Below are 26,233 nucleotides of genomic sequence, written 5' to 3'. Positions count from 1 at the left end.
CCCAAAGCAGAGTCTGAGTTTGTCTGTCTGTCCGCTTGCGGTGTCTTTGGCTTCTGCTATGTCTGTCCCTCAACTTAGCACACTCAGCCCCTGCTGGGCTCTGTGTTAATAAGTTGCTCCTCGGAGTTGAAGCCACAGCCCATCTGAGAGGGAAGAGGGCGTCTTGCAGCTCATGTGAAAGTGCTCGAAGCTCTTGCGACCTCCCCTAATTAAGAGGCCGGGGTATCTGCCCTCCCCCATCCCATGCCTTCTCCCCTTCCTGGCCCAGGGCCCTTTGCTCAGGTCTCACTCTGGCTCCTTTCCTCCTGAGGGATGGATCTGAGTGTTTCCGAGATTGCCGCCTCATCTCTGGTGGGAAGTGGTGGCTTCCTCTTGGGGGAGGAGCAAGTTGCTGTCCTCCCTTCCTCTGCTTCCCAAGGGCGAGTTTCTCCAGGTCAGTGAGGGGCCTCCTGGGGAGCTTCCTTCCTTCCCAGTGTTCACTGGGAGCTCCAGGGGCTTAAGAACCAAAAAGGCGTGGACTCAGGCCCCAGTTCCCTTACTGCTGCTGTTTAACCTCAGCGAGTCCGTTAGACCCACAGTGTATGGTTTTCTGTTCGGCACTGGTGGAGAACTCTCCATCGTCCAGGGTGGCATTAAACAGCAAGAATGGAGTCTTCAAGCCTAGGGCTCCAGGGTTGCTGAGCACTCATGTGCAAGCCACCGTGTAAGGGGTCTCTTACAGATGGGGAATGTGAGCAGATGCTGTGCCCCGCGCCCTCCCCCCCCCGCCCCCCAGCTTATCACTCTGGCCTTGGCTGCTCTCCGACTGCCTCAGTGGAGAGGCCTTAGCTGCATCATGATTAAAACCATTCTCTTATTCAGCAAGGGTTTTCCAACTGGCTCAGTGGTAAAGAATCCACCTGCCAATGCAGGAGACTCAAGAGACTGGAGTTTGATCCCTGGGTTGGGAAGATCCCTTGAAGGTAACCCACTCCAGTATTCTTGCCTGGAGAATCCCCATGAACAGAGGAGCCTGGCGGGCTACAGTCCATGGAGTTGCAAAGAGTTAGACATGACAGAACTGAGCAGGCACACTTATGCATTTATTCAGCAAGCCCCACTTATTCATTCATTCATTCTCCCATTTCTGAGAACCTGCCCTGTCCCACGGAGAAGGCAATGGCACCCCACTCCAGTACTCTTGCTTGGAAACTCCCATGGATGGAGGAGCCTGGTAGGCTGCAGTCCATGGGGTCACACAGAGTTGGACACGACTGAAGCGACTTAGCAGCAGCAGCAGCCCTGTCCCAGGCCTTGCTCTGGGCTCTGGGGAGCACAGCCAGGAATAGAACGGAGCAGGGCTGACCCTCTACTTCCAGCTTGAAGCTGGGGAGGGACCTTAACCAAGCTATCACCCAAGCAAAGTTTCAAGATCGCCTGTGTTGAACTGAGAGGAGAGATGACAGAGAGGCCTAGCTCTGGGTGAGGTTTGAAGGGGTTCAGAATCGAAAGGCAGCCCTTGCCTTCAGGAATTGTGGGCGCCAGCTGCAGAATGTCCACACTCTGGGCTCTGTGACCATCAGAAGCAATCATACTGCAAGGTTGAAGTCAATGTTTAAAAAAAGGAACATCATTTCTTAGGAAGCCCTTAGTAGCCCTGTATACAATCTTGTGTTTAGCCACTTAACCACGGCCCGGGATCAGAGGCCACCTGGATGTGTGCCCCTTGAGTGCAGGCACCTCACCCACCTTCCTGGCCCTTGTATGAGAGGCAGTGTCACCCCAGGCGCTGGCATGGCCACCTGGGGACTGCTTCTTGCCCCGTGCCCTTCAGTAACCCCAGGGACACCTGAGCCCGATGTGGCTGAGATGAGGCAGTATGCACAGCTCCTTCATGATGGGAAAACACATGTGGTTTCCAGCGCACTGCCTCCAGTTCCTGGAACCAGAGTGTTTACTTGATGTGATTCACAGCAAAAAAGCTCTACTGACTTCAGAAACTTTCAGCCTCCAAACTATCACTTAGGAAGATACTGGAACTTTTATCTGGTGGATCAAGAGTGGATTACCCGGGATGTCACAGAGTTGTTTAGTCGCTCAGTCATGTTTGACTCTTTGCGACTCCGTGGGCTGCAGCACACCAGGCTCCTCTGTCCTCCGCTACCTCCTGGAGTTGGCTCAAACTCATGTCCATTGAGTTGGTGATGCTCTCCAACCATCTCATCTGGTTCCAGGCTCCTCTGTCTGTAGGATTCCCCAGGCAAGAACACTGGAGTGGGTTGCCATTTCCTCTTCTGGGGGACCTTTGTGACTCAACAATCAAACCTGTGTCTGCTGCATTGGCGGGCAGAGTCTTTACCACTGAGCCACCTGGGGAGCTCCTGTATCACAGAGATGGAAAGCTAAATTGTGTTGGGCAGGGAGGGAAAGTGCTCTCCATTTCAGGTCACGATTTTTAGAACTGAACACTTGCTTTTTGAGATTTGAGTCCCTTAATTCCACCAGGGAAACTGTCCTCTATTTGCTTAAGTTCTAGGGCTGCTGGAGGACCGTGGGACCCTGGGAGCCTTACTACAGCACTGTGGGTCATGCTGAGTGAGGTCGGGTGGGTACGTCATGTTTGAAGCCACTCCTCAGCCTCCCTCTTGGTGGCGAAAGGGCATCTGGAACTCTGCCTGCTCTAGTAGATGAGACTCAGGTGGGTGGGCCTTGGTCCCACAGTCCATCCTTTATTGATAGTTTGTGCTCAGCTCTCCCCTGGCTGGGCAGTGAAGTGGGTGGCTTTGGGAAATTCTAGAAATCTCCAGTGGCTGCTTCTAGCAATAGTGACGGATAGAGAGCATTACTGAGGGCCTACCTCGTGCCATGCACTGGGAGGGTCTCTGCCTCCCCTTCTCTGTGCCTTAGCTGCCTACTCAAACTGGCCCTGATGCACCTAGAACAACCTCTCAGAACCCAGGCCCGGTTCCGAAGTCCTCAAAGGGCATTCCGAGGCAGCTCACTGAGTGTGAGGAGTTGGGAGCTTACCAGTCCCCGTTATTAGTTCCATCTTCTGAGCAGAGCTTTCCTCCGTGCAGGTGCTCAGAAGGGAAAAATCAGTGAGCATCTGAGGTTCCAGGGTGGAATTTTTCAATCATCTGAACATTGTTCTTGGCAAGGAATGATTGAAAACAAACAGCTATTATGGGTTACATTTTTAGACCAGTTAGAAACAGAGGTTTCACCACAGTGGTATTCTTTGATCATCCCGATGGTTTCTTGGTCTTTTTCCCAGTTATCTCTCGCGTGCTGAGTAACTGAGGAGGATACCTATTAGGCTCAGCATCAATTAAGTATCTGTCGAAATGTCTGTTTGGAGCCTGGTGGTCAGAGAGAAGAGGAAAGGTATTCCCAGAGGGTGCGTCTCCAGGCTGAGACAGAGCTTATGAGGTCTAGACAGTTATGAGATACGCGGGACTCAAGAAAGAAGGGAAGAAAGCAAAACATGTGTTTCGGGTTCTGTGTGCTTCTCTTCTGTATTTGTATAGCTGAGAAAGCTTTAGTTTAAAATAAGTGGTATTTGGCAAGAAGTGTTACTGCCTGCTGACAAATTGATTGTGCTGTTTTACTGAGATAAAAATGAAAATGCAGGAGGCATTTTGCTCCCCCCCCGCCCCTTGATGATTAAAAGTATCTACTTGGCTCCATGCAGAGATGGCCCTTGAAGATTTATAGGAGACACCTGCGTGGCATCCATCACCAGCCTGCAGGCTGGCAGAAGCAACTACCTTGCACCGTGTTCAAGACACCAGGTCCTGGGAGGGACTGTTGAAAAGGCTAAACTGGGAGGGAGTCTCTTTGCCAGACCTGGGTGGGACCCTAGGGTGAGGGTCTTTGAATTAAATCAAGAGCTTCCACTCTTTGTTCATACTGAGCAAGAGCCTTAGAGCGGCTGAGTGGCTCAGCAAGCCCTACGGTGATGAATACAATCAGACCTTCTCCTACCTGGTCCTCAGTGTCCCCATCTAAGCAGTGAGTGTGTCACACTGGCTTTTCCTTCAGGTTTGCCACAGGGCCCATGTCCCTGCTCCCTCCAGCACGCCCTTTCTCTGCTCTGACATGATTGTGTCATGAAGAAGGACGATGCCAGTGTTGGGAAGAGGCTCGCTTTCCCAAGTGGCAGATCCATTCATTAACTTGACCCAGCCCGGGGAGAAATTAGAATGTAGCCAAAGGCTAGCAAATTGATGAAATAGGTCATTCATTCAATCACTCGTCAAATGTTACTGCGTGCCAGGCTCTGAGTGGGGAGCTGGGCGTGCAGGGAAGCCCTGCGCACTCCAGCTGGGGTCCAGCCCTGTTTGGACTCTTGTCCTCTTGGCTTAAGGCTTCCCTGGTGGCTCAGTTGGTAAAAAAATCTGCCTACAATGCAGGAGACATGAGCTTGATCCCTGGGTTGGGAAGATCTCCTGGAGGAGGAAATGACAACCCACTCCAGTATTCTTGCCTGGAAAATCCCATGGACAGAGAAGCCTGGCAGGCTACAGTCCGCAAGAGTTGAACATGACTTAGTGGCTAAACTATCACCACCTCTTGGCTTAAGGACTTGCCTCGATGTAGGTCTGAGCACAGGAATGTGCTGTGAAGTGCAATGCCAGCAGCCTATTAAAAGCCAAGCATTTACTTCTGAACACCCGGGACTCTAAGGTTTCTACCTTCAAGGAGCGACGGATTTGTTTTGACAAAGGAAGTGTAAACAGGATCCTAGTGAATAATATTTCTCATGGCTGCTCCTGCTTTAATCAATTGTATATTTATTGGTGACCTCATAAGTGTCTAGACTGTCCCTGGCTCTGCCGGAGATGCAGAGAATTTACGGCTCAGCTGGGGATGGTGGGGGCAGTCAGGAGGTCAGCTCTGAGGACCGCAGCCCAAGGAATGAGACAGCATGCATGTTGCTTGATCACAGGTGTGGGCCCGGCATGAGTCTGAAGGAGCTCCAGGGAGGGGGCATTCCAGAGGGCGAGGGGAGAGAGGGGTGTTCCAGATTATTCTCCTGTGCTGGACCAGCCGGTGGTACGTAGCTGTCCAGCTGACAGCCAGTCCCTGACCTGCCCTGGTTTCCCCAGGCCTTGGTCTCTAGAGGCTGGAGCCCTGGATTGAGTATGCAGAGCAGCCCTGGGCCCGTGGGAGTGGAAATGACCAATAGATCACGGTGCATACAGCTTAGGGGGTGCCCCTTTCCCCTGTGAGCTCCAGAGCCTGCCAAACAGTGCCCTTGGTGTGGGGCACCAGTGTGGGCCATCCACCTCTCAAGGTTCCAGTCCTTTGCCAGCTGATGCCATGGATCCCTAGAAGCTAAGAGATGGAGAAGAGTTGTTCTGTTTTCAGGGAGAGTTGAGTTCAGATCTCATCCCCACCTCTTGCTAGCTCTGGGACCTTATGCTAACTCCTTCTCAGTGCCTCATTTTTACATCTGAAGCAAAAGCTGATAATAGCATCTATTTCCTAGGGCTGTTAGGAGGATTACAAGAGAAAAGCACCTGCAGTGAGTCTCCTGGTGCTTGGTATACAGCAGGTGCCCCATTCTTGTTAATTGCTACCCTTCAGTTATTATTATGACGCATCCGGTGGTGAAGTGGGGCGGTCACTGTCTGACCCAAAAGTCATCTCTTTCTGAAAACCAGCTTAGCTGCACTCTATGAGAATTCATGTCTAAAGTCCCAACTCCACCCTCGCTGTAACTCAGCTAAGAGACATCTGGATTGAGACTCTGCCTTTCTGTGTTGCTTTCTGCTGAAGCAGTATACCTCTCTCCTGTTTCTTGTCTATAATGTGGGTACCAGGTGAACTCTATGTGCCTGCGAATATGTGCATCTCTTCCCAGCCTAGCCCCTCTGGGGTCTGGGGCCAAGCTAAACAAAGGTGACTTGAAGGGAAGAGTTGACATGGCTGCACATTTAAATATCAAAGACCTGGATTGGGTACCAGTGGGCTGAGCCCTCCACAGGCTGTTTCTTGGGGAAACAGAGTTCGGGTGTGTTGCACAGCTGGTCTTGTAGAAGCTGTGATGAGGCAGCTGGTGGAATTGGACTTTTATCTGAGAGAGGCCCCCAGGAGCACAGAATAACTACTAACAAACAATTGCCCTCCCTGTCCCAGGAATGACAAACCTGGAAAGTGTATTAAAAAGCAGAGATATCACTTTGCCTACAAAGGTCCTTAGAGTCAAAGCTATGTTTTTACCAGTAGTCATGTACAGATATGAGAGTTGGACCATAAAGAAGGCTAAGCACCAAGGAACTGATGCCTTCGAACTGTGATACTGGAGAAGACTCTTGAGAATCCCTTGGACAGCAAGGAGATCAAACCAGTCAATCCTAAAGGAAATCAACCCTGAATATTCACTGGAAGGACTGTTGCTGAAGCTGAAGCTCCAATACTTTGGCCACCTGATGTGAAGAACTGACTCATTGGAAAAGACCCTGATGCTGGGAAAGATTGAGGGTGGGAGGAGAAGGGGACAACAGAGGATGAGATGGTTAGATAGCATCACCGACTCAATAGACATGAATTTGAACAAATTCCAGGAGATAGTGGAAGACAGAGGAGCCTGGCATACTGTGGTCCATGGGGTCGCAAAGAGTCAGACATGACTTAACGACTGAACACAACAATCCCAGGAATAAGGACAAACAGGCAGATATTAGAGAAAGACAGGTTTGGTCTCCAAATAAGAATGACCCTTAACACGGTACTGGTAAAGAGTACTGGACACCTTGTAGGTGAAGTGCTTCCTGTCCCCAGAAGTACACAAGCTGATGTTGGCTAAGCCCCTGATGGGGATCGTATGGAGAGGATGTGGGGTGTCTTTGGACCTCGAGACATCAGGACTTTAGAGAGACCATCAGTTGCCTCTACCTTCCCAGGCATTTGCTTCTCAAGCCACTTTCAGCTGGCACAGCTGTGCACTTCGTTGGGCCTTGGCCATGGGCCCAGGAAGAAGCAGGGCCGCCTCTGCATGGAGGCTGCTGTTTGCCTTGGCTCCTGCCTGGCCAGCCGCTTCCTGGCCCTGCCCTCCTGCGGCTTTTGCTTCATTAGCTCATCACTCCAGGTAAAGCCAGGCCCTGGGGCCCCGGATGGCACAATGGGCACAGCCTCTGAGGCTTCAGAGCCCCCATGCCTCCCTGCTGTCCTCCTGGGTGGGCTAGAGTAGCCCACAGTAAAGGTGAGTCAGGCATGGTCATTCAGGCTCAAACAGGAAAAGCTCTCAGGATAGACTGAGGCACGGAGGTGGGGGGTGTCATAGCTTTGGGACCCTGCAGCAAACTGGCAGGGCTGAGGTGGCAGCCAGGGACCCTGGCCCCAGGGCATCGCTGTTCCCTGGCCTTCGGGAAGTGCTGCCATTTAACTCCTGCCTGCTCTGGCCACAAGTGCAAGGACAGCAGCCAGGTGGGCTCAAAGACCTCAACAGCCGTGAACTCTGCGTGGGGCTCTGATGCAGGAAAAAGTCCTCTTTGATGTCTGCATCATCACCACTCCCGCCCCCCAGGCATCGGCTTGTGGACCACCAAGCTGGAAGGCAGGGACATTTACGCTCTCCTAGTTTATCAGCTTCATTTTGTAAAAGGGGAAACTGAGGTCCAGAGAGCAGACTGATAGGTCTGGAATCATACAGGCATCAGAGGAGAAGCCAGAGGCAGAGTCTGGTCCCCTGGCCCCAGCCCCATGGGTCCGACTGAGCTCTCTGGAAGGCATTTGGGCCCACCTCGCTCCTGGGTCTGCCATGGGCCCACCGCAACTTTGGCAGATGGCCTGGCCCAGCCGGGGCACTCAGAGCCTCGCACACCTCATGGGTTCTTCTGTTAATCTTAGATGGAAGCCCTGCTAGGAACAGCTCTTCATCATCCAGTCTTTTCAGGGAGACCTGCATTTCTGGCAGATCAACCACCCGTGGTGGGAGGGGGTTGAGGGAGTGTGGGCCCAGGATTTTTACTCCCTCGCTTGGAGGAGGCTTATGGCCTCGACTTCACATTGTTCATCTGTTTCATTTTACAGTCATTTGTTTTACATATACACCTGTGCTCTTGCTTGGCCAGGCACTGTTCCAGTTGCTGGGGATCCAATGATGAACTAGTCCTTGGAAACTCCTGGGGAGCTTTAAAAACTAGTGACGCCATCTCCTGAGATTTGATCCAGTTGACCTGGGTGTGGCCTGTGTACTTCAATTTCTAAAGTCGCTTGTATCCACATGGAAATTTCTTTTCCAGGAGGAGAAAAGCTTGTAGAAGGGATGTGGCTCTAAGAGGATGGTTGTGAGCAGAACATGAGTGAAGGCAGGCCCTGGTCAGCAGGCACAGAGCAGCATTCATGCTCCGCCGGGCTTTCCCAGGCACCGCACCGCAGCGGGCATGGTGTGACTCCTGGGAGGCTCTGCTGCTGGCCCAGCACGGTTCTGAGCACCCACGTGGAGCCCAGACCCTGCACCCCAAGGCAGGCGTCTGGGGGTCACATCTCCTTTGCTTGCCAGGGACTTCCTAATCTCAGATCATGCAGCCATGTTTTTTGAAAACTTGTTTTATCCTCATTTGTAAATATTTAAAATCTAAAGAAATAGAAACAGCCACAGGTCACACACATCAGTTGTCTCCTTTGTGCAGGGTGTTTTTAGGAGCCTCCACTGCTGATGAACCAAATGCCCTTTCTGCTGATGCCTGGTGGTTGGCATGCTTTTCCCTCGAGGCAGTCTTACCGTCACAGAGTAGGGGGCTTTCAGCCTGGGAGAGGGCTCAGGGTCCAGTGTTTCAGGCTACTGATTTAGAGATGGCCAGGTTTTCCCTGGTGGCTCAGATGTTAAAGAATCCCTGTGTGTGCTTAGTTGCTCAGTTATCTCCAACTCTTTGTGACCCCATGGACTGTAGCCTGCCAGGCTTCTCTGTCCATGGGGATTTTCTAGGCAAGAATACTGGAGTGGGTTGCCATGCCTTCCTCCAGGAGATCTTCCCAACCCAGGAATCGAACCCAGGTCTCCCACACTACAGGCAGATTCTTTACTGTCTGAGCCACCAGATGGTAAAGAATCTACCTGCAATGCAGGAGACCTGGTTTGATCTCTGGGTCAGGAAGATCCCCTGGAGAAGGAAAAGGCTACTCAATCCAGTATTCTTGCCTGGAGAATTCCATGGACAGAGGAGCCTGGCTGGCTGCAGCCCATGGCGTTACAAGAGCTGGACACAACTGAACAACTAACACTTTCAGCTTTTCAGGAAGAAAGCCAAGCCTGGACCCCAGGTCCCAAATCTGTTCCCAGCTCTTCCCCCATGCCGGGCATCCGAGTCATGGCCACACAGTGTCTGTGTCCCCCTGGCCATTCCCCAGGCCCACCTCCGCCAGTCTACTGCTCTACTTACCCACCCAATTCTTCCTCTCATTCTCATTGCAAGGAAGTATCTAAACTCTCTGCTTTTCTTGGCTGCAAGGATAAGGGGGAGGTCACTGCATGACTCTAGGGCCCCATCATCACCCAGGGGGCCCTGCAGTGACAATGGCGGCTTGGCGTCCTGTTCAACTCAGCCCTCAGCCCTTTCCCAGGCTCTAGGTTCCTCCTGGGCTTTGACTGCAGCTAGTGGATTCAGAGCAGAGGTGGGGCTGCTTGGGCTGCCGCACCAGGGCCCCCCAAAAACACACTTCAGCCCCCTCCTACTCCTCCTCCTTTCACAAATCCTCAGCGCAGACCCTCTTTTCCTCCCCCTTCCCCCACCCCATATTCCCTCCCTTCCCCTACCTGGCAGCCCAGACCCCAAACACCCGACTCAGTAGGTGGGTTTCATGTGCGACTTTTCCGGGTGTCACTAACTTTGTAAAACTCAGGCTTAATAGTTTTGGTCCTCCAGAGACATGTGACAAGTACAAGACATTCAGTAGAACTCGAAACCAAAACGAGGGTGACAGAAAGTGCAGGAAGACGGGGCTGGGTTTGGGTGTGTTTGTGTAATGTGCCATATGTCATTTTTTATTCACATAAAAACATCTTTCTTGAAGCAATAGGAACCCACTCGGCTGTTGCTAACCAAATACCAAATGTTTCCTTTTTCCTCTCCTGCTTCTTCCAAGAGGCGGGCTGTGAAGAACTGCCGTTATCCGTGATGCTATCTTGCCTTTCAAACGTCAGACAGCCTTTTCCTCAGAGCAAACGCCCGATTGTTTTCCCAGCGTTGGCAGGAATTTTTGAAAGAAAGCTGTTTATCATCTTAGACCTGGAGGGCGGGGCTCGAGGCCTCGGTCTGATCCAGACTCCTCCAGTCTGTTTTCCTCAATTGCCTAGGGACCTACTGGGACCCCTGCCCCCAACAAGAAAATAACTAGAACAATAAAACCTGGTATTTCAGTAAAATGGTGTTTAATAAAATGAAAGGAAACAGAAAGAGAGGAACAAAACGTCCAGTTGATAGAGAGATGGCTCCAGGAATTACTTTTGGATGCCCCCCCACCCCACCCTGACTCCCCTCCATGTACAATAAACATGTGGTTTCATTTCCAAGGGCTCCGGTGTTAGCATTCCCATTTCCTCAGGAAGCTCTCTTGCTCTTACTTCTGAAATGGAACGTGCATTTTCTTTGGCCCAAGTTCAAGGAGTGCCTGGGGCGACAACAAACACAATCCCAAGCTGGTTTTGGGGTCGACGCCCCCTCCCACCCCAGCTTCTCCTTGGTCCCCATCCTCTCGGGACTGAGGCTACGTCGGGAGGGAGGGGTGGCGGGCTCCCTTGCTTGGGTCTGTAGCCACGAGGGGAGCCATGCAGTCCCACAGCCTGAGTTCTGGCTTTCAGTTGGGAAAATCTGGTGACCCTCCAAGAATCCACATACCATAGGCTCTTAATTAAGAAAGTATGTTCCCATCTCATGTCACTCGAAAAGAATGAAAACAGTGACAGCATTTATTTATCTTCACTATCAATATCATTCCTGTTTCTAAGTCCACTGGGGGTTGTGAGTCTTGCACGAATTGACTGTGGGTTGTGAGATTTTAACGCCATCCATGTGCTGAGGGGACACGTGTGGCTTCTCTCTGAGAGAGAGGCTTGGAGGAGGGGGAGAAGGGCCGCAAAGCCCTGGCCCCTGCCTTTCCCGGGGCTCAGCAACGTCAGGAGGAGTGGCTGGGTTTGCCATCTCTGGTGCTAATGCAGAGTCAGCCCCCCTTTCCCTGGCTGCATCCCAGTTCCCTTCTGAATCTTGCTAGTCTTGTAGAAGAGAGGTGATATCCCTTCTGAATCTTGCTAGTCTTGTAGAGGAGAGGTGATATCCGAATGGCTACCATTTGTGTTGTTGTTGTTGTTGTTTAGTTGCTAGGTCACGTCCAACTCTTCTGTGACCCTGTGGACTATAGGCCTCCAGGCTCCTCTCGCCATGGGATTTCCCAGGCAAGAATACTGGAGGGGGTTGTCGTTTCCTTCTCCGGGGGATCTTCCTGACCCAGGGATCGAACCCATGTCTCCTGCATCAGCTTGCAGATTCTTTACTGCTGAGCCACCTAGGAAGGCCTACCGTTTGTGCAGGGCCTGCAATATGCTGAGAATGGCCCGGACACTCACGTGTGTTGTTGATCCTCTGACTGCCGTGTGATGTTCTGACTGCCCGTGTGATGCAAGGGGTACTGGGCCTGAGGTTCAGGGACGTGCCTAAGACAGGATAGCACGTTAGTCCATTTGGGCAGAATGCCACAGCCTGGGTGGATTGTAAACAACAGGGTTTTGTTTGTTTGTTTATTGTGGGTTTTTTCCGGGAGGCCATGAGGCTTGAAGGATTTAATTCCCAGACCAGGGACTGAACCTGGGCCCTTGGCAGTAAAAGCGTGGAGTCCCAACCCCTGGATCACCAGGGAATTCCCATAAACACAAGTTTATTTCTCACAGTTCTGGAGGCTGGAAGTCCAGGTGCCAGTTCATAAACGACATCTTTTTGCTGTGACCTCACAGGGAAGACACGGTGAGGGAGCTCTCCAGGGCCTTTTCTAAAAGGGCACGAATCCCGTTCATGAGGGCTCCACCCTCATGACCTAGTTACCTCTCAGGTCTCACCTCCTAATACCATCACCCTGGGCATTAGGTTTCTTTATATGAATAGGGAGAAGGGACACATTTAGTCCCTGGAGAAGGAAATGGCCACCCACTCCAGTATTCTTGCCTGGAGAATTCCATGGACAAGAGGAGCCTGGTGGGCTACAGTCCATGGGGTCTCAAAGAGTCAGACACAACTAAGCAACTAAAACAACACCACCACCACCACGTGTCGTCTCTAGCCGGGGTCCTTCACAGTGGGCCTGAGGTGTGGGTACCATCAGCGGCTTACTGTGAGAACAGGCTGGGAGACACACGGGGCTCTGAGCAAACACCCACACATCCCAAAGTGGCGGTGAGCATGGGGCCTCTTGTCTTGGTGTGCCCTCTGTTGGTTGATAACTTGGTAAGAGTCATGCCCGACTTTTGAGGTAGGCTTGGCTCTGCCTAAAACCTAGGACATATGTGTTGCAAATCTGTATGCATGTGTTGGCATGCTTGCACATGTGTTCTCAGACGGTGACCTTCATCACCAAATAAATTTACCGGCTGAACCCCTCAGTTAACACTGTGCTGACTTGTGTGTCTTTGTGTCTCACCTCTATCCCCAAGCAGCCTATTACTTCCTGTCCATTTTCTTTTTCCTTTCTTTCTTCTTCTTCTTCTTCTTCTTTTTTTTTCTTTGGTGGAGGGTAGGGCTGTGCTGCCTAGCATGTGGAAACTTAGTTCCCCAACCAGGGATTGAACCTGTGCCCCTTGCATTGGAAGGTTGGGGTTTTTACCACACTGGACTGCCAGGGAAGAACCTATCCAGTTTCTTTAAGTCATTCTCTCTCTCTTTTTAAATTGGAAGCATAATTGATTTATAATATTGTGTTAGTTTCAGGTATACAACAAAGTGGTTCAGTTATATATATTTTTTCAGATTATATTGTATTCCATGGGCTTCCCTTAGAAACAAACAGAGATCATTCTGTCGTTTTTGAGATTGTACCCAAGTACTGCATTTCGGACTCTTTTGTTGACCATGATGGCTACTTCATTTCTTCTAAGGGGTTCTTGCCCACAGTAGTAGATATACTAAATTCACCCATTTCTGCCCCTTTTAGTTGACTGATTCCCAAAATGTTGATGTTCACTCTTACCACTCCTGTTTGACCACTTCCAATTTACCTTGATTCATGGACCTAACATTCCAGGTTCCTATGCAATATTGTTCTTTACAGCATCAGACTTTACTTTCACCACCAGACACATCCACAGCCGGGTGTTGTTTCCACTTCGACTCAGCCTCTTCATTCCTTCTGCAGCTGTTTCTTCGTTCTCCAGTAGCATATTGGGCACCTACTGACCTGGGGAGTTCATCTTTTAGTGTCATATCTTTTTGCCTTTTCATACTGTTCATGGCATTCTCAAGGCAAGAATACTGAAGTGGTTTGCCATTCCCTTCTCTAGTGGACCACATTTTGTCAGAACTCTCCACCATGACCCATCTGTCTTGGGTGGCCCTATGTGGCATGGCTCATAGTTTCATTGAGTTAGACAAGGCTGTGATCCATGTGATCTGTTTGGTTAGTTTTCTGTGATTGTGGTTTTCATTCAACAGTTCTATGAAGAACTACAAGACCTTTCAGAACTAACACCAAAAAAAGATGTCCTTTTTATCATAGGGGGCTGGAATGCAAAAGTAGGAAGTCAAGAGATTCCTGGAGTAACATGCAAATTTGGCCTTGGAGTACAATATGAAGCAGGGCAAAGGCCAGCAGGGTTTTGCCAAGAGAATGCACTGGTCATAGCAGACGGCTTCTTCCAACAGCACAAGAGAAGACTCTACACATGGACATCACCAGATGGTCAATACCGAAACCAGATTGATTATATTCTTTGCAGCTGAAGATGGAGAAGCTCTATACAGTCAGCAAAAACAAGACCAGGAGCTGACTGCGGCTCAGATCATGAACTCCTTATTGCCAAATTCAGACTTGAAGAAAGTAGGGAAAACCACTAAGCCATTCAGGTATGACCTAAATCAAATCCCTTATGATTATACAGTGGAAGTGACAAATAGATTCAAGGAATTAGATCTGATAGACTTCCTGAAGAACTGTGGATGGAGGTTCATAACATTGTACAGGAGGCAGTGATCAAAATCATCCCCACAAAAATGCAAAAAGGCAAAATTGTTGTCTGAGGAGGCCTTACAAATAGCTGAGAAAAGAAGAGAAGCTGAAGGCAAAGGAGAAAAGGAAAGATATACCCATCTGAATGCAGAGTTCCAAAGAATAGCAAGGAGAGATGAGAAAGCCTTCCTAAGTGATCAATGCAAAAAAAAAAAAAAAAAGAGGAAAACAATGGAATGAACAAGACTAGAGAGCTCTTCAAGAAAATTAGAGATACCACAGGTGCAAAGATGGGCACAGTAAAGGACAGAAACAGTATGAACCTAACAAAAGCAGAAGACATTAGGAAGAGATGGCAAGAATACACAGAAGAACTATACAAAAAAGATCTTCATGACCCAGATAACCACAATGGTGTGATCACTCACCTAGAGCCAGACATCCTGGAATATGAAGTCAAGTGGGCCCTAGGAAGCATCACTACAAACAAAGCTAGTAGAGGTGATGAAATTCCAGTTGAGCTATTTCAAATCCTGAAAGATGATGCTGTGAAAGTGCTGCACTCAGTATGCCAGCAAATTTGGAAAACTCAGCAGTGGCCACAGGATTGGAAAAGATCAGTTTTCATTCCAATCCCAAAGAAAGGCAATGCCAAAGAATGTTCAAATTACTGCACAATTGCACTCAACTCACGCTAGCAAAGTAATGCTCAAAATTCTCCAAGTGAGGCTTCAACAGTACATGAACCAAGAACTGCCAGATATTCAAGCTAGATTTAGAAAAGGCAGAGAAACCAGAGATCAAATTGCCACCATCCGTTGGATCATAGAAAAAGCAAGAGAATTTCAGATAAACATCTACTTCTGCTTCACTGACTATGCTAAAGCCTTTGACTGTGTGGATCACAACAAACTGTGGAAAATTGTTGAAGAGATGGGAATACCAGACCACCTTACCTCCCTCCTGGGAAACCTGTATGCAGGCCAAGAAGGAATAGTTAGAACCAGACATGGAACAATAGACGTTTCAAAATTGGGAATGGAGTACATCAAGGCTGTACATTGTCACCCTGCTTATTTAACTTGTATGCAGAGTACATCATGCAAAATTTTGGGCTGGATGAAGCACAAGCTGGAATCAAGATTGCAGGGAGAAATATCAGTAACTTCAGATATACAGATGACACCATCCTTATGGCACAAAGTGAAGAGAGACTAAAGAGCCTCTTGATGAAGGTAAAAGAAGAGAGCGAGAAAGCTGTCTTAAAACTCAGCATTCAAAAAACTAAGATCATGGCATCCGGTCCCATCACTTCATGGCAAATAGATGGGGAAACGATGGAAACAGTGAGAGTCTTTATTTTCTTGGACTCCAGAATCACTGCAGATGGTGACTGCAGCCATGAAATTAAAAGATGCTTGCTCCTTGGAAGAAAAGTTATGACCAACCTAGACAACATATTAAAAAGCAGAGACATTACTTTGCTGACAAAAGTCCATATAGGCAAAGCTATGGTTTTTTTCCATAGTCATGTATGGTTGTCAGAGTTGGACCATAAAGAAAGCTGAGCACCAAAGAACTGATGCTTTTGAACTGTGATGTTGGAGAAGACTCTTGAGAATCCTTTAAACTGCAAGGAGATCAAGGAAAGTCAGTCCTAAAGGAAATCAATCTGGAGTATTCATTGGAAGGACTGATGCCAACACTGAAGCTCCAATACTTTGGCCACCTGATGTGAAGAACCAACTCATTGGAAAAGACCCTGATGCTGGGAAAGATTGAAGGCAGGAGGAGAAGGGGACAACAGAGGATGAGATGGTTGGATGGCATCACCAACTCAATGGACATGAGTTTGAGCAAGCTCCAAGGGATGGTGGAGGACAGGGAATCCTGGTGTGCTGCAGTCCATGGGGTCACTAAGAGTCAGACACGACTGAGCGACTGAACCACAACAGCAAGAACAACGACAGGCTTCCCTGGTGGCTCAGTGGTACAGAGTCTGCCTACCAGTGCAGGAGACACAGGAGATGCAGCATCAATCCCAGGGGCAACCCACTCCAGAGTTCTAGCCTGGTAAATCCCATGGACAGAGGAGCCTGATGGGCCAGAGTCCATGCGGTCACAAAGTGTTGGATATGACTTAGCCACTAAACCACCACCACCACCACCCTGAATCCTGCCCCCACAATTTAGACATCTTTTGATTATACCTCCTGGGACTCAGGAACCTTCAAACAAGTTACCTAACCTCTTTAACTTCCGCATCTTGGCTCTTCTGAATACTGCTGAAATGAACATGGAAATTCAAATTCCTCTTTGAAATACCGATTTTAATTTTTTTTGATAAATAGCCAGCAGTGGAATTGCTGGATCATATTCATTTTTGGAGGAACCTCCATGTACTTTAAGCCATTCTTGAAAGTTCCCTGCAGTGGTCGCAGACCTAGCCCTGCATTTTTGCCATAACACACTTGTCTTAGCCATGCAGTGTGGCTTCTCCCTGCGCCTCCTCCTAGCCTCTGGCCCTGTTTCTCTGACTTTGACCTTCTCCTTCCCCCGCACTCAGCCTCTCTCCTGTGCTTAACTATTGGCATTGCCTTTGGCAACCCCGTCCCTCTCATTCCCATGCTCCAGTGAGCCCTCCCATGGGTACCACCCCTGAAACTCACCTAAGTCAGTAGAGCTATGTGTGTGCCCCTCAGCTGGGATGTTTCCCATAGCCATGCTCTGCAGCTTTGTTCATAGCTGAGCAGTGACCAGCCCTACTTGTGATCTTTCCTCCGTCCTGCCTCAGCAGGGCAGGTAAGCAAACTGCTGGAACAAAGACAAAGCCTGGGGGAGGGGAGCCTCCTTTAAGGGGTGCCCTGACAGGCTCCAGTATGCAGTGCCCAGAAGGGGCTCAGCCAGGGTCTGTGAACTTGCTAAGAGGACAGTGGTTCTGTCCGAGGCCCCTTTGGCAGGAATTCAGTGTGCTGCAGGACGGAGCGGCACCCCTGTCTTCCCCGGCCAGCTATGGGCATGCTTGGGAGGTGTCAAGCCCTTGAAGAAACAAACGACACATGTGGTTTCCTTAAAGTCAGTTCAGTTGGGCTTCTCACCAAAGTAGGATCTCACAACCGCACAGGCTGCGCCCTCCCTGCCCAAAGGCCGGGGCTTGAACCACGGGTGGGAATGGCTCCCAAACCAGCGACCTCTTCTGTAAATGTCTCGGACTCGCTGCTCCCTCCCCATTTTTGTCCACCTTCCCATGCATTGCACTTGAATTCATTTGTGCTCATTAGAACCACTGAGGCTTCCGCGGGATAGGGAATCCATCCAGTCTCCTTGGCCTTGGCGTCCAGCTCTTTCCTGTCTGAACCCAGCCTGCCTTTCCAGCACATCCCCCACCCCCTACCCTCCTGTGTGCTGGTGGGCCTCAGCCCTCCCTGGTGCAGTCTGCCCCTTGACCTAGGGCACTATAAGTTCAGAGCTTAGAATGGGCTTTCTGGACCCTGCTTCAATTTTCTATGTCCACCAGACCAATGCTACAACAGCCAAGGTCAAATGTCACATCACGAAGACCACACCCCTAATCTTGGTCTTAGCTGATGGCCAGCTGTTAACCCCAAGCCTGCTTCTGGATCATTAACCCGCCAGTGGGTATGAGGTGTGTCTCCTCCCATCCACTCATCCACACCATCCACCCCCACCGGGTGTTCAGTTCAATAAGAGTATATGAAAATTGAAGGAACCTTCTGGTATCATAAAGCAGGAGAACTTGGAAGAGAGTGTGTTGAATGAAGGAAGGACCCAAAGAATAGGCTGGAATGATTAGATGATTGTTGAATACTTTGGGGGCAGGGAGCCCGATGCCCCTCATATCTTACATAACAACAGGCTCTTTCTGTCTTGGAGGGAAAGATCAATGAGCAATGTAGCCAAAAGCAGAATTTTCATGTTCAGAAGAGCTGGTGTGTGTGTGTGTGTGCCTGCCTGCGTGCCCAGCATCCCAGGGCCTCCCAGTCTAAGAAGGAGATTCAGAGGCCAGAGAGATCCCTGCCCTTCTGTGCGGGGAACTCCTCCCCACCAAACCCCCCTAGGACACCCTTGGGAGAAGGGCTGTGGGCATTTCTACAACATGCCCAGCTTCCATAGAAACTGACTAGGAAGGATGCACTCAGAAGATCTATCGATATCACAGAGCAACCTGTGCCTTAAACTGCAGTCTCCTCTGACTTTCTGGAAGTGACCTGCCCCTTGGACTTTCTCTTGACGCATTAAGAACTTGGATCCACACCTCTTCCTGTCGCCTCTATCAACCCTCAGATTCCTATTCTTTGTTTTGTGGCCTCCTTCTCTGTCTCTAAAGGAACTGCAGACTTTGCCCTTCGATCTTAGTGGTGGTTGCACTTCCTCAGAGGACAGGTCCGTTTATCTTTATTTCAAGTTAAGGAAACATCCCAGTAGATGCTTGCTAATCTTCTTCTTTCTTCCTGGGCTCCCGGCACATGGCTTTCTTGCCTGGGATTCTCTGTACAGCTGGGAGAGGCACAGTCAGAACTAAGGTGCTGACAGCTTGTGTTGGAATCACATGGTGTTTACTGTGCTATGAGTTTACAGCATCCTTGTTTCCATACTGACAGCACACGCCATATGGAGAGAGAAAACCCTGTCAGATGAACCCTTGAGGAATCGCAGTGTGGTGCATGAAATCTCATAATTGCTTTCGGAGATGGGGAGGGCCTCTTGCTCGAATTGCATCAGCGATGGGGGCGCTCCCTGCCATAATTGAATAAAATGGAGCTTGACATGAGGTAATTTACTTTGTTCTGTGTTGGTGCTGGGGAAGCTCAGCTGATCGGGCAAGGACGGGAAAGTTTGTTTTCTCCCCTTGGGGGATCAGGCTGAGAGGGAGGCAGTGAGAATGCAGGCTGTGTCCACAGGGCATGGTGTTAACAGGTGCAGGCCCCAGACCAGTCACCCACGGGGTGACCAGACTCCAACCCAGACTCCCTCCTGTCACTGATGATGACCTGACATTTTATTACTGTCACTTGGGATCTTGTCTGCTCACCCAAACACACTCCACCTTTCCAACGGAATCCAAGATCCCTGAGGTCTGGGATCGTGTCCCATTCCCCCCACCCTTTACGCTCTCCGATCCTGCCACACACCAAGGTGGGTTAAATGTTGTTGGAGTGGCTATTCCCAAACCATCTGTGCATGGAAAGGTAGGCTGAGTGAGGCAATAATTCAAGGCTAGTTTCAGCCCCCAAACCATTTGAGGAGGGGCCCAGGGGGAGACTTGCAAGGTGTCTCATCTATGTTCATCAACGTATGTACTCAAGAGAGAATGGGAAGGTTGTAAGTGCCTTCTGAACATGGTATACTGAGAACTGGTGTAGTGAAAGTGTCAGTCGTGTCTGATTGTTTGCAACCCCATGAACTGTAGCCCACCAGGCTCCTCTCTCTATATAATTCTGCAGGCAAGGATACTGGAGTGGGTCGCCAGTTCCTTCTCCAGGGGATTTTCCCAACCCAGGGATGGAACTTAGGTCTCCCGCATTGCAGGCAGATTCTTTACTGTCTGAGCCACCAGGAAAGCCCCAAGAGCCAGTGGCTTCCTTCAGAAAGTTCTTGCCCTCAGGCAGTTTACCCAGGAAAGGAGAAGTGGGTGAGAAAACTCACCAGCCCTAGTCACTTGCTCTTTTGGTTTATTGTTGTTTAGTCGCTAAGTTGTGTCCAACTCTTTTGTGACCCCATGTACTATGCAGCTCTCCAGGCTCCCCTGTTCAGGCGAGAATACTAGAATGGGTTGCCATTTCCTTCTCCAAGGGATCTTCCTGATCCAGGAGACAAAAACCCAAGAACACTGGCTTAAGCAATAGGTGGATAAGGGTGCAGGTGGAGAGCAGGCCTCAGTCAGTTGCCTTTGGGGTCTCCCATGATATTTGCAGCTCCAGGCTTCTCTTTCTTACTCAACTCTTTCTCCTGTGTTGGCTTCACTCTCTGTGGGCTCTCGCTGCCTGGTGGGAAAGACAGTTGCATTGGCTCCTGACTGACTATTCATAAGACCTTGTCATCCCAGAGGGGTACGTGTTTCTTTTCTGGAAGTTCTAGCAAAATCCCTGGAAGGACTTCCAAGGCCCCCTGGGTCATGTGCCCTGATACAGGACTCAGATTGGCTGGGACTGAGTCCTGTGCTCCTCCCTGAAGCTCCCTGAAGTCATTCCCTGAGAACCAGGGGCTGGAGTTTTACAGACTCGGGGAAGGAGGTTCCACAAAGGAAGGGAGAATTCTTGCCTGGAGAATCCCGAGGACAGAGGAGCCTAGTGGGCTGCCATCTATGGGGTCGCACAGAGTTGGACACGACTGAAGCCTGCTTATTTAACTTATATGCAGAGTACCTCATGAGAAACGCTGGGCTGGAAGAAGCACAAGCTGGAATCAAGATTGCCGGGAGAAATATCAATAACCTCAGATATGCAGATGATACCACCCTTATGGCAGAAAGTGAAGAGGAGCTAAAAAGCCTCTTGATGAAAGTGAAAGAGGAGAGTGAAAAAGTTGGCTTAAAGCTCAACATTCAGAAAACGAAGATCATGGCATCTGGTCCCATCACTTCATGGGAAATAGATGGGGAAACAGTAGAAACAGTGTCAGACTTTATTTTTCTGGGCTCCAAAATCACTGCAGCTGGTGACTGCAGCCATGAAATTAAAAGACGCTTACTCCTTGGAAGGAAAGTTATGACCAACCTAGACAGCATATTGAAAAGCAGAGACATTACTTTGCCAACAAAGGTCCGTCTAGTCAAGGCTATGGTTTTTCCAGTGCTCATGTATGGATGTGAGAGTTGGACTGTGAAGAAGGCTGAGCACCGAAGAATTGATGCTTTTGAACTGTGGTGTTGGAGAAGACTCTTGAGAGTCCCTTGGACTGTAAGGAGATCCAACCAGTCCATTCTGAAGGAGATCAGCCCTGGGGTTTCTTTGGAAGGAATGATGCTAAAGCTGAAACTCCAGTACTTTGGCCACCTCATGTGAAGAGTTGACTCATTGGAAAAGACTCTAATACTGGGAGGGATTGAAGGCAGAAGGAGAAGGGGATGACAGACGATGAGATGGCTGGATGGCATCACGGACTCGATGGATGTGAGTCTGAGTGAACTCCAGGAGTTGGTGATGGACAGGGAGGCCTGGCGTGCTGCGATTCATGGGGTCGCAAAGAGTGGGACACGACTGAGCGGCTGAACTGAACTGAACTGAACTGAAGCAACTTAGCAGCAGCAGCAGCAGCATGCTGGTCCTAGGAGATAGGTGTGATTATCGTTCCCAGTTTACAGATGAGGAAACTGAGGGATAAAGTGTCAGGTCATCTGCCCCAGGGCACACAGGCAGTGAATCGTGAGGCTGGGATGTGAACCTGGGTTTAGCTTCAGAGCCCTTACTCACAGCCACAGATCTCCCTGCAAGTAATGGCTGTACCTCCTGTGGATAAACTCTTTGGGTATGAAAGTGAGTGGGCGTGATGGTTTTCTTCCCATCGTCTTGTTGTGTTTCATATCCACCAGGGAAACCCCCTCTAAAGGGATGATTGTCCTGGTTCCTCCTCTGCACTTGGCAAGGATCTAGTCTTTCCTTTCTCCTGGATAGCTCTCCTGACGAGGTCTACCTCACTCTCTTCCTGCTTTCTCTACAGAATCACCTGACTTTTCCTCGTGCAGCTGTAGAATCAAGGGGCTCACTTTCAGTGCTCTAGGGGATCCAAGGCAAGGTGTCTCAGCAAGACCTTGGAGCATCTTTCTGGCCAGAGAAAGCCTCTTCAGAGTCATTGCAGAAAGAGCCAGAAGGGACCCTCCCATCTTCCCTCCAATGAGCATCTTCATTTTACAGAGGAAGACTAAAGCCCAGAGATGCTAGATGTGTTGCTTGCAGTCACACAGCAAGTCACTGACTAGAACCCTGGTCTCCAGGCCTCTGGCTTTGAGTTTTACACTGTCTTTCTTCTTCAGAATTCTCTTGGCTACTCAATAGCTGAAGACTGGTCACTTCCTGCCTCTGTGCCTCTAGCTCATTAGCTGGAAAATGCAGGGTTTTCACAATGTGAAGCACTCTAAGACTGGGCTTTGCTTCACTTGGGCAAATAGCTATTTTTTTTTTTTAACTGCGTTCATTAGAATGTTTTGAATTATAAGTCGTTTTGAAGGTTTTTCAAATTGTCCTAAACAGTGCTCATAAATAAGCTTTTCAGATGTGGTTTGGGCTGCAGGTTGCAGGCATAGTGTGACCCAGATTCATGACTTCACCAGAGCACCTACTTATAATTTTCCCAGTTCTGACCTCTTCATGTGAACGCCATCCTCACAGCAGCTCGTTGTACAGTATCAAGATCTCTGCAGCAGACCCTGGCCTCACACCCATGTACCCCAGCACCAGAGGGAAAGAGGCTTAGCGTGCCCAGGCAACATCTGTGGCTCATGTGGGTTTTAGTGGCTTGGGGTGCATGCTCGGCACCCTTATCCAGTCACTGTAACCAAGGAATGTGACATGCTAATCAGCCAGCTAGGGACTCAGTCATAGTGCCAGGAACTGCTAGCATCTTCACACAGAATTCAGGGCATTGAACAGGGAGTGGATGGAGAGTAGAGGCGAGGTATTAACTGGCCCCCTTTTCTACCCTGACCTTGACCCTCTGAGTCTGCAGAGCCTGGAGATGAGTAAGAGGTCCTGGGATGAGGATCCAGACACGGGTTGATGGCTCTGCCTGGCCTTCTCTGGGTCTCACCGTATTCTTCTTTTCTTTTCTCCAGACCGAGATTACTGCAGTTTATGTGACAAACAGCCAATCGGGAGGCTGCTTTTCCGGCAGTTCTGCGAAACCAGACCTGGGCTAGAGTCTTACATTCAGTTCCTGGACTCAGTGGTAAGTCTCTGCTCCTGAGTTGGGAGCTTTTGGTCCTCTGTGATCAGCGATGGTTTTCTTCCAAGGGAAAAGATAAAGACCTTGTGACTTAGATGGATGAAGAATAACCTTGTCACTTAAGAAGCTGCCAGTGCAGACTTTGAGAATGCAGACTTGTCTCCAGGTCATCACCCGCTATGTTTGTCTGTACACTTGTTTACCATCTGCTTGTTCACTAGAATGCAAGCTCCCTGGGGCCAGGACCCTGGGCTTGCAGTTCACTCCTGCCTGGCACTAGGCCTGGCCCATACAGCACTCAATATTTGTGGGAGGAACATGCTTTGACTATTTCAAAGCGATCTGTCAGCTGCTGGCTGCACTGTCTGCTGGCATACCCAGACACGACTGCCACCATGGGGTCTTCCTTCAGATGCACTGGTCACTCATTTGTTCAACAAATGCTGTATTAGCCATTAAAAAGAAGGCAGTAATGCCATGTGCAGCCACAGGGATGGACCTAGAGATTATCGTGCTAAGTGAAGAAAATCAGAGAAAGACAAATACCATATAATACCCCTTATATGTGGAATCTAAAAGGAAAAAAAAGATATGAATGAACTTATTTACAAAACAGAAGTATACTCATGGACATAGAAAACAAACTTCAGTTCAGTTCAGTCGCTCAGTGGTGTCTGACTCCTTGCGACCCCATGAATTGCAGCATGCCAGGCCTCCCTGTCCATCACCAACTCCCGGAGTTCACTCAGACTCACGTCCATCGAGTCAGTGATGCCATCCAGCCATCTCATCCACTGTCGTCCCCTTCTCCCGCCCCCAATCCCTCCCAGCATCAGAGTCTTTTCCAATGAGTGGACTCTTTGCATGAGGTGGCCAAAGTACTGGAGTTTCAGCTTTAGCATCATTCCTTCCAAAGAAATCCCAGGACTGATCTTCAGAATGGACTGGTTGGATCTCCTTGCAGTCCAAGGGACTCTCAAGAGTCTTCCCCAACACCACAGTTCAAAAGCATCAAATCTTCGGCGCTCAGCCTTCTTCACAGTCCAACTCTCACATCCAAACAAACTTGGTGGTTATCAAATGGGAAAGGCAGAGAAGGGATAAATTGGGAGTTTGGGATTAGCAGATACATACTACTGTATATAGTTTCTTCCCCAGTGGCTCAGTCTATGAAGAATCCACCTGCAGTGCAGGAGATGGGGGCTCGATCCTTGGGTCGGGAAGATCCTCTGGAGAAGGAAATGTCAACCCACTCCATCATTCTTGCCTGAAAAATCCCATGGACAGAGAAGCCTGGTGGGCTACAGTTTATGGGGTCATGAAAGGGTCAGACACAACTTAGTGACTAAACCACCACCAGCATCTTTCCCCAGGTCCCCGGAACTACCAGCCCTGACATGATCCCTGTTCCAGTGACCAGGGATTAACTGGGAATTTGGGATTATCAGATACATACTACTGTAAAAACAGATAAACAACAAAGACCTACTATACAGCACATATAACCTATAATTAAAAAGAATCTGAAAAAGAATATGTATGTGAGTGTATATATAACAGAATCATTTCTCTTCACTGAAACATTGTAAATCGCCTATACTTCGATTGAAAAAAACAAACAACTAAAAACAAATGTTGACTGATCTGCGTGAGCTTTTCGAACAGGACATATGAACATGCACGAGTTCCTTGGCACTTGCTTAGGAGGTTAGGGCACCTCACCCTGGGCCGAGGGAGTCTATCCAAGGAAAGTGGACAAGGAGTAGGGAGATGGAGGATAAATTATGGTCAGTTGTGAAAGGCATGGGGTCATCCGGGCCCCCCTTTCCAAGGCAGGGTGTGGAGATGCTGTTGTTTCCTAGAGGCCCCAGTGCCATCGTTGGCTGCAGCCATCCTGACCTCTGGCTTGGTTTGGGGGGCAGAATGAGGGGGCCCAAGTTTGTGTGTCTGCTTTAGGATCTCAGTGTGGATCTCTAGACCCACTGGCCAAACTGTCCACTGAACATCTCACTGACAGTCACATGGGCCCCTCAAAGTCAACACCTAAAACTAACTCAGCACCTTCCCCCAGGTCCCCCATACCTCTAGCCCTGACACGTTCCCTATTCCAGTGACCCCACCATCACCCACATGTGAAATCTTTGCATTGTCCTTGACCCCTCCCTCTCATCATTCTTTACCAGCCAGATCAAGAACCATGTGCCTGGTCCCTTGACCTCTCCCAGCCTAGCTCCCTTCCCTCCACAGCCTCTGTCCTGGTCTCCATGCCAGTGAGTGCAATAGTTCCCAACCTCAACTGAGCAGTAGAAACACCTGGGGAGCCTTAAAAAAATAATCAGTGCCTGAGCTGAAGCCCAGACTCATTAATTTAAATCTCTGGGGATGGGGCCAAGTATTTTCATAACTTTTTATTATGGAAAATTTCAAGCTATAAAAAGAAGAAGTCTACAGAATAGTATAATGAACCCTCATGCACCCTTCACCTGCTTCAACAGTTACAGTCTCAAGGCCAATCTTGTTTCACCCACATCCTCCCCGCAGCCCCCACCCTGTGGCATTTTGCAGCTGATCTCATTTCTGTCATTTCATCCATGAACATGTCAGTATGTGTCACTAAACGATGAGGGCTCTTTAGCCAAAAAAACCACAGTACCATTAGCACAGCTAAAAAGTAATAATTCTTTACTATCATCAAATACTCTCAGTGGTCAAATTTCTGATTTTCTCATGCTGTTTGCAAATGCATCTCTTCACAGTTTATAACCACCTCCTAGGGCGTCCCATGGTCTGAGTGTTGTGTTCTCACCCCCATGTGTCATTTGATAGGTTCCTCTGCATTTCTTGTAAGTTGCTCACTGACTTCAGAAATTTGGTCAGATTCAATTTCAATCTGGCAGGGGTTGGGGGCTGACTTCATAAGTGGTTTCATGCTCTTCTGCTAGGGAGCTTATAATATCTGGTGTCTTTTTGAGATGGCAGTAGCCATTGATATTCCATATACAAATCTATTGATTAATTAAGGGTTGTGACATAGCAACATTCTATCATTCCTTCTTCCTTTGCTCACTGAAAAATGCTTCCTTTCCATTACTGTTTGGTTCAGTCAGTTCAGTTCAGTCGCTCAGTTGTGTCTGACTCTTTGCAACCCCAGGGACTGCAGTACGCCAGGCTTCCCTGTCCATCACCAACTCCCGGAGCT

General features: G+C 49.3%; 1 protein-coding gene across 1 annotated transcript in view; it reads left to right on the top strand.

The window, feature by feature from the left end:
- Nucleotides 1-26,233, top strand: part of GRK5 (G protein-coupled receptor kinase 5) — a 230,334-nt gene that overhangs the window by 135,746 nt on the left and 68,355 nt on the right. Inside the window, 1 exon segment of the mRNA XM_005698535.3 lies at nucleotides 22,925-23,037. Coding sequence (XP_005698592.2) covers nucleotides 22,925-23,037 — 113 coding nt within the window.

The sequence above is a fragment of the Capra hircus genome, chromosome 26, assembly GCF_001704415.2.
Source record: "Capra hircus breed San Clemente chromosome 26, ASM170441v1, whole genome shotgun sequence".
Taxonomy (NCBI): Eukaryota; Metazoa; Chordata; class Mammalia; order Artiodactyla; family Bovidae; genus Capra; species Capra hircus.
Note: the sequence above shows the minus strand (reverse complement) of the source record. Positions and strands in the feature narration are given on the sequence as shown.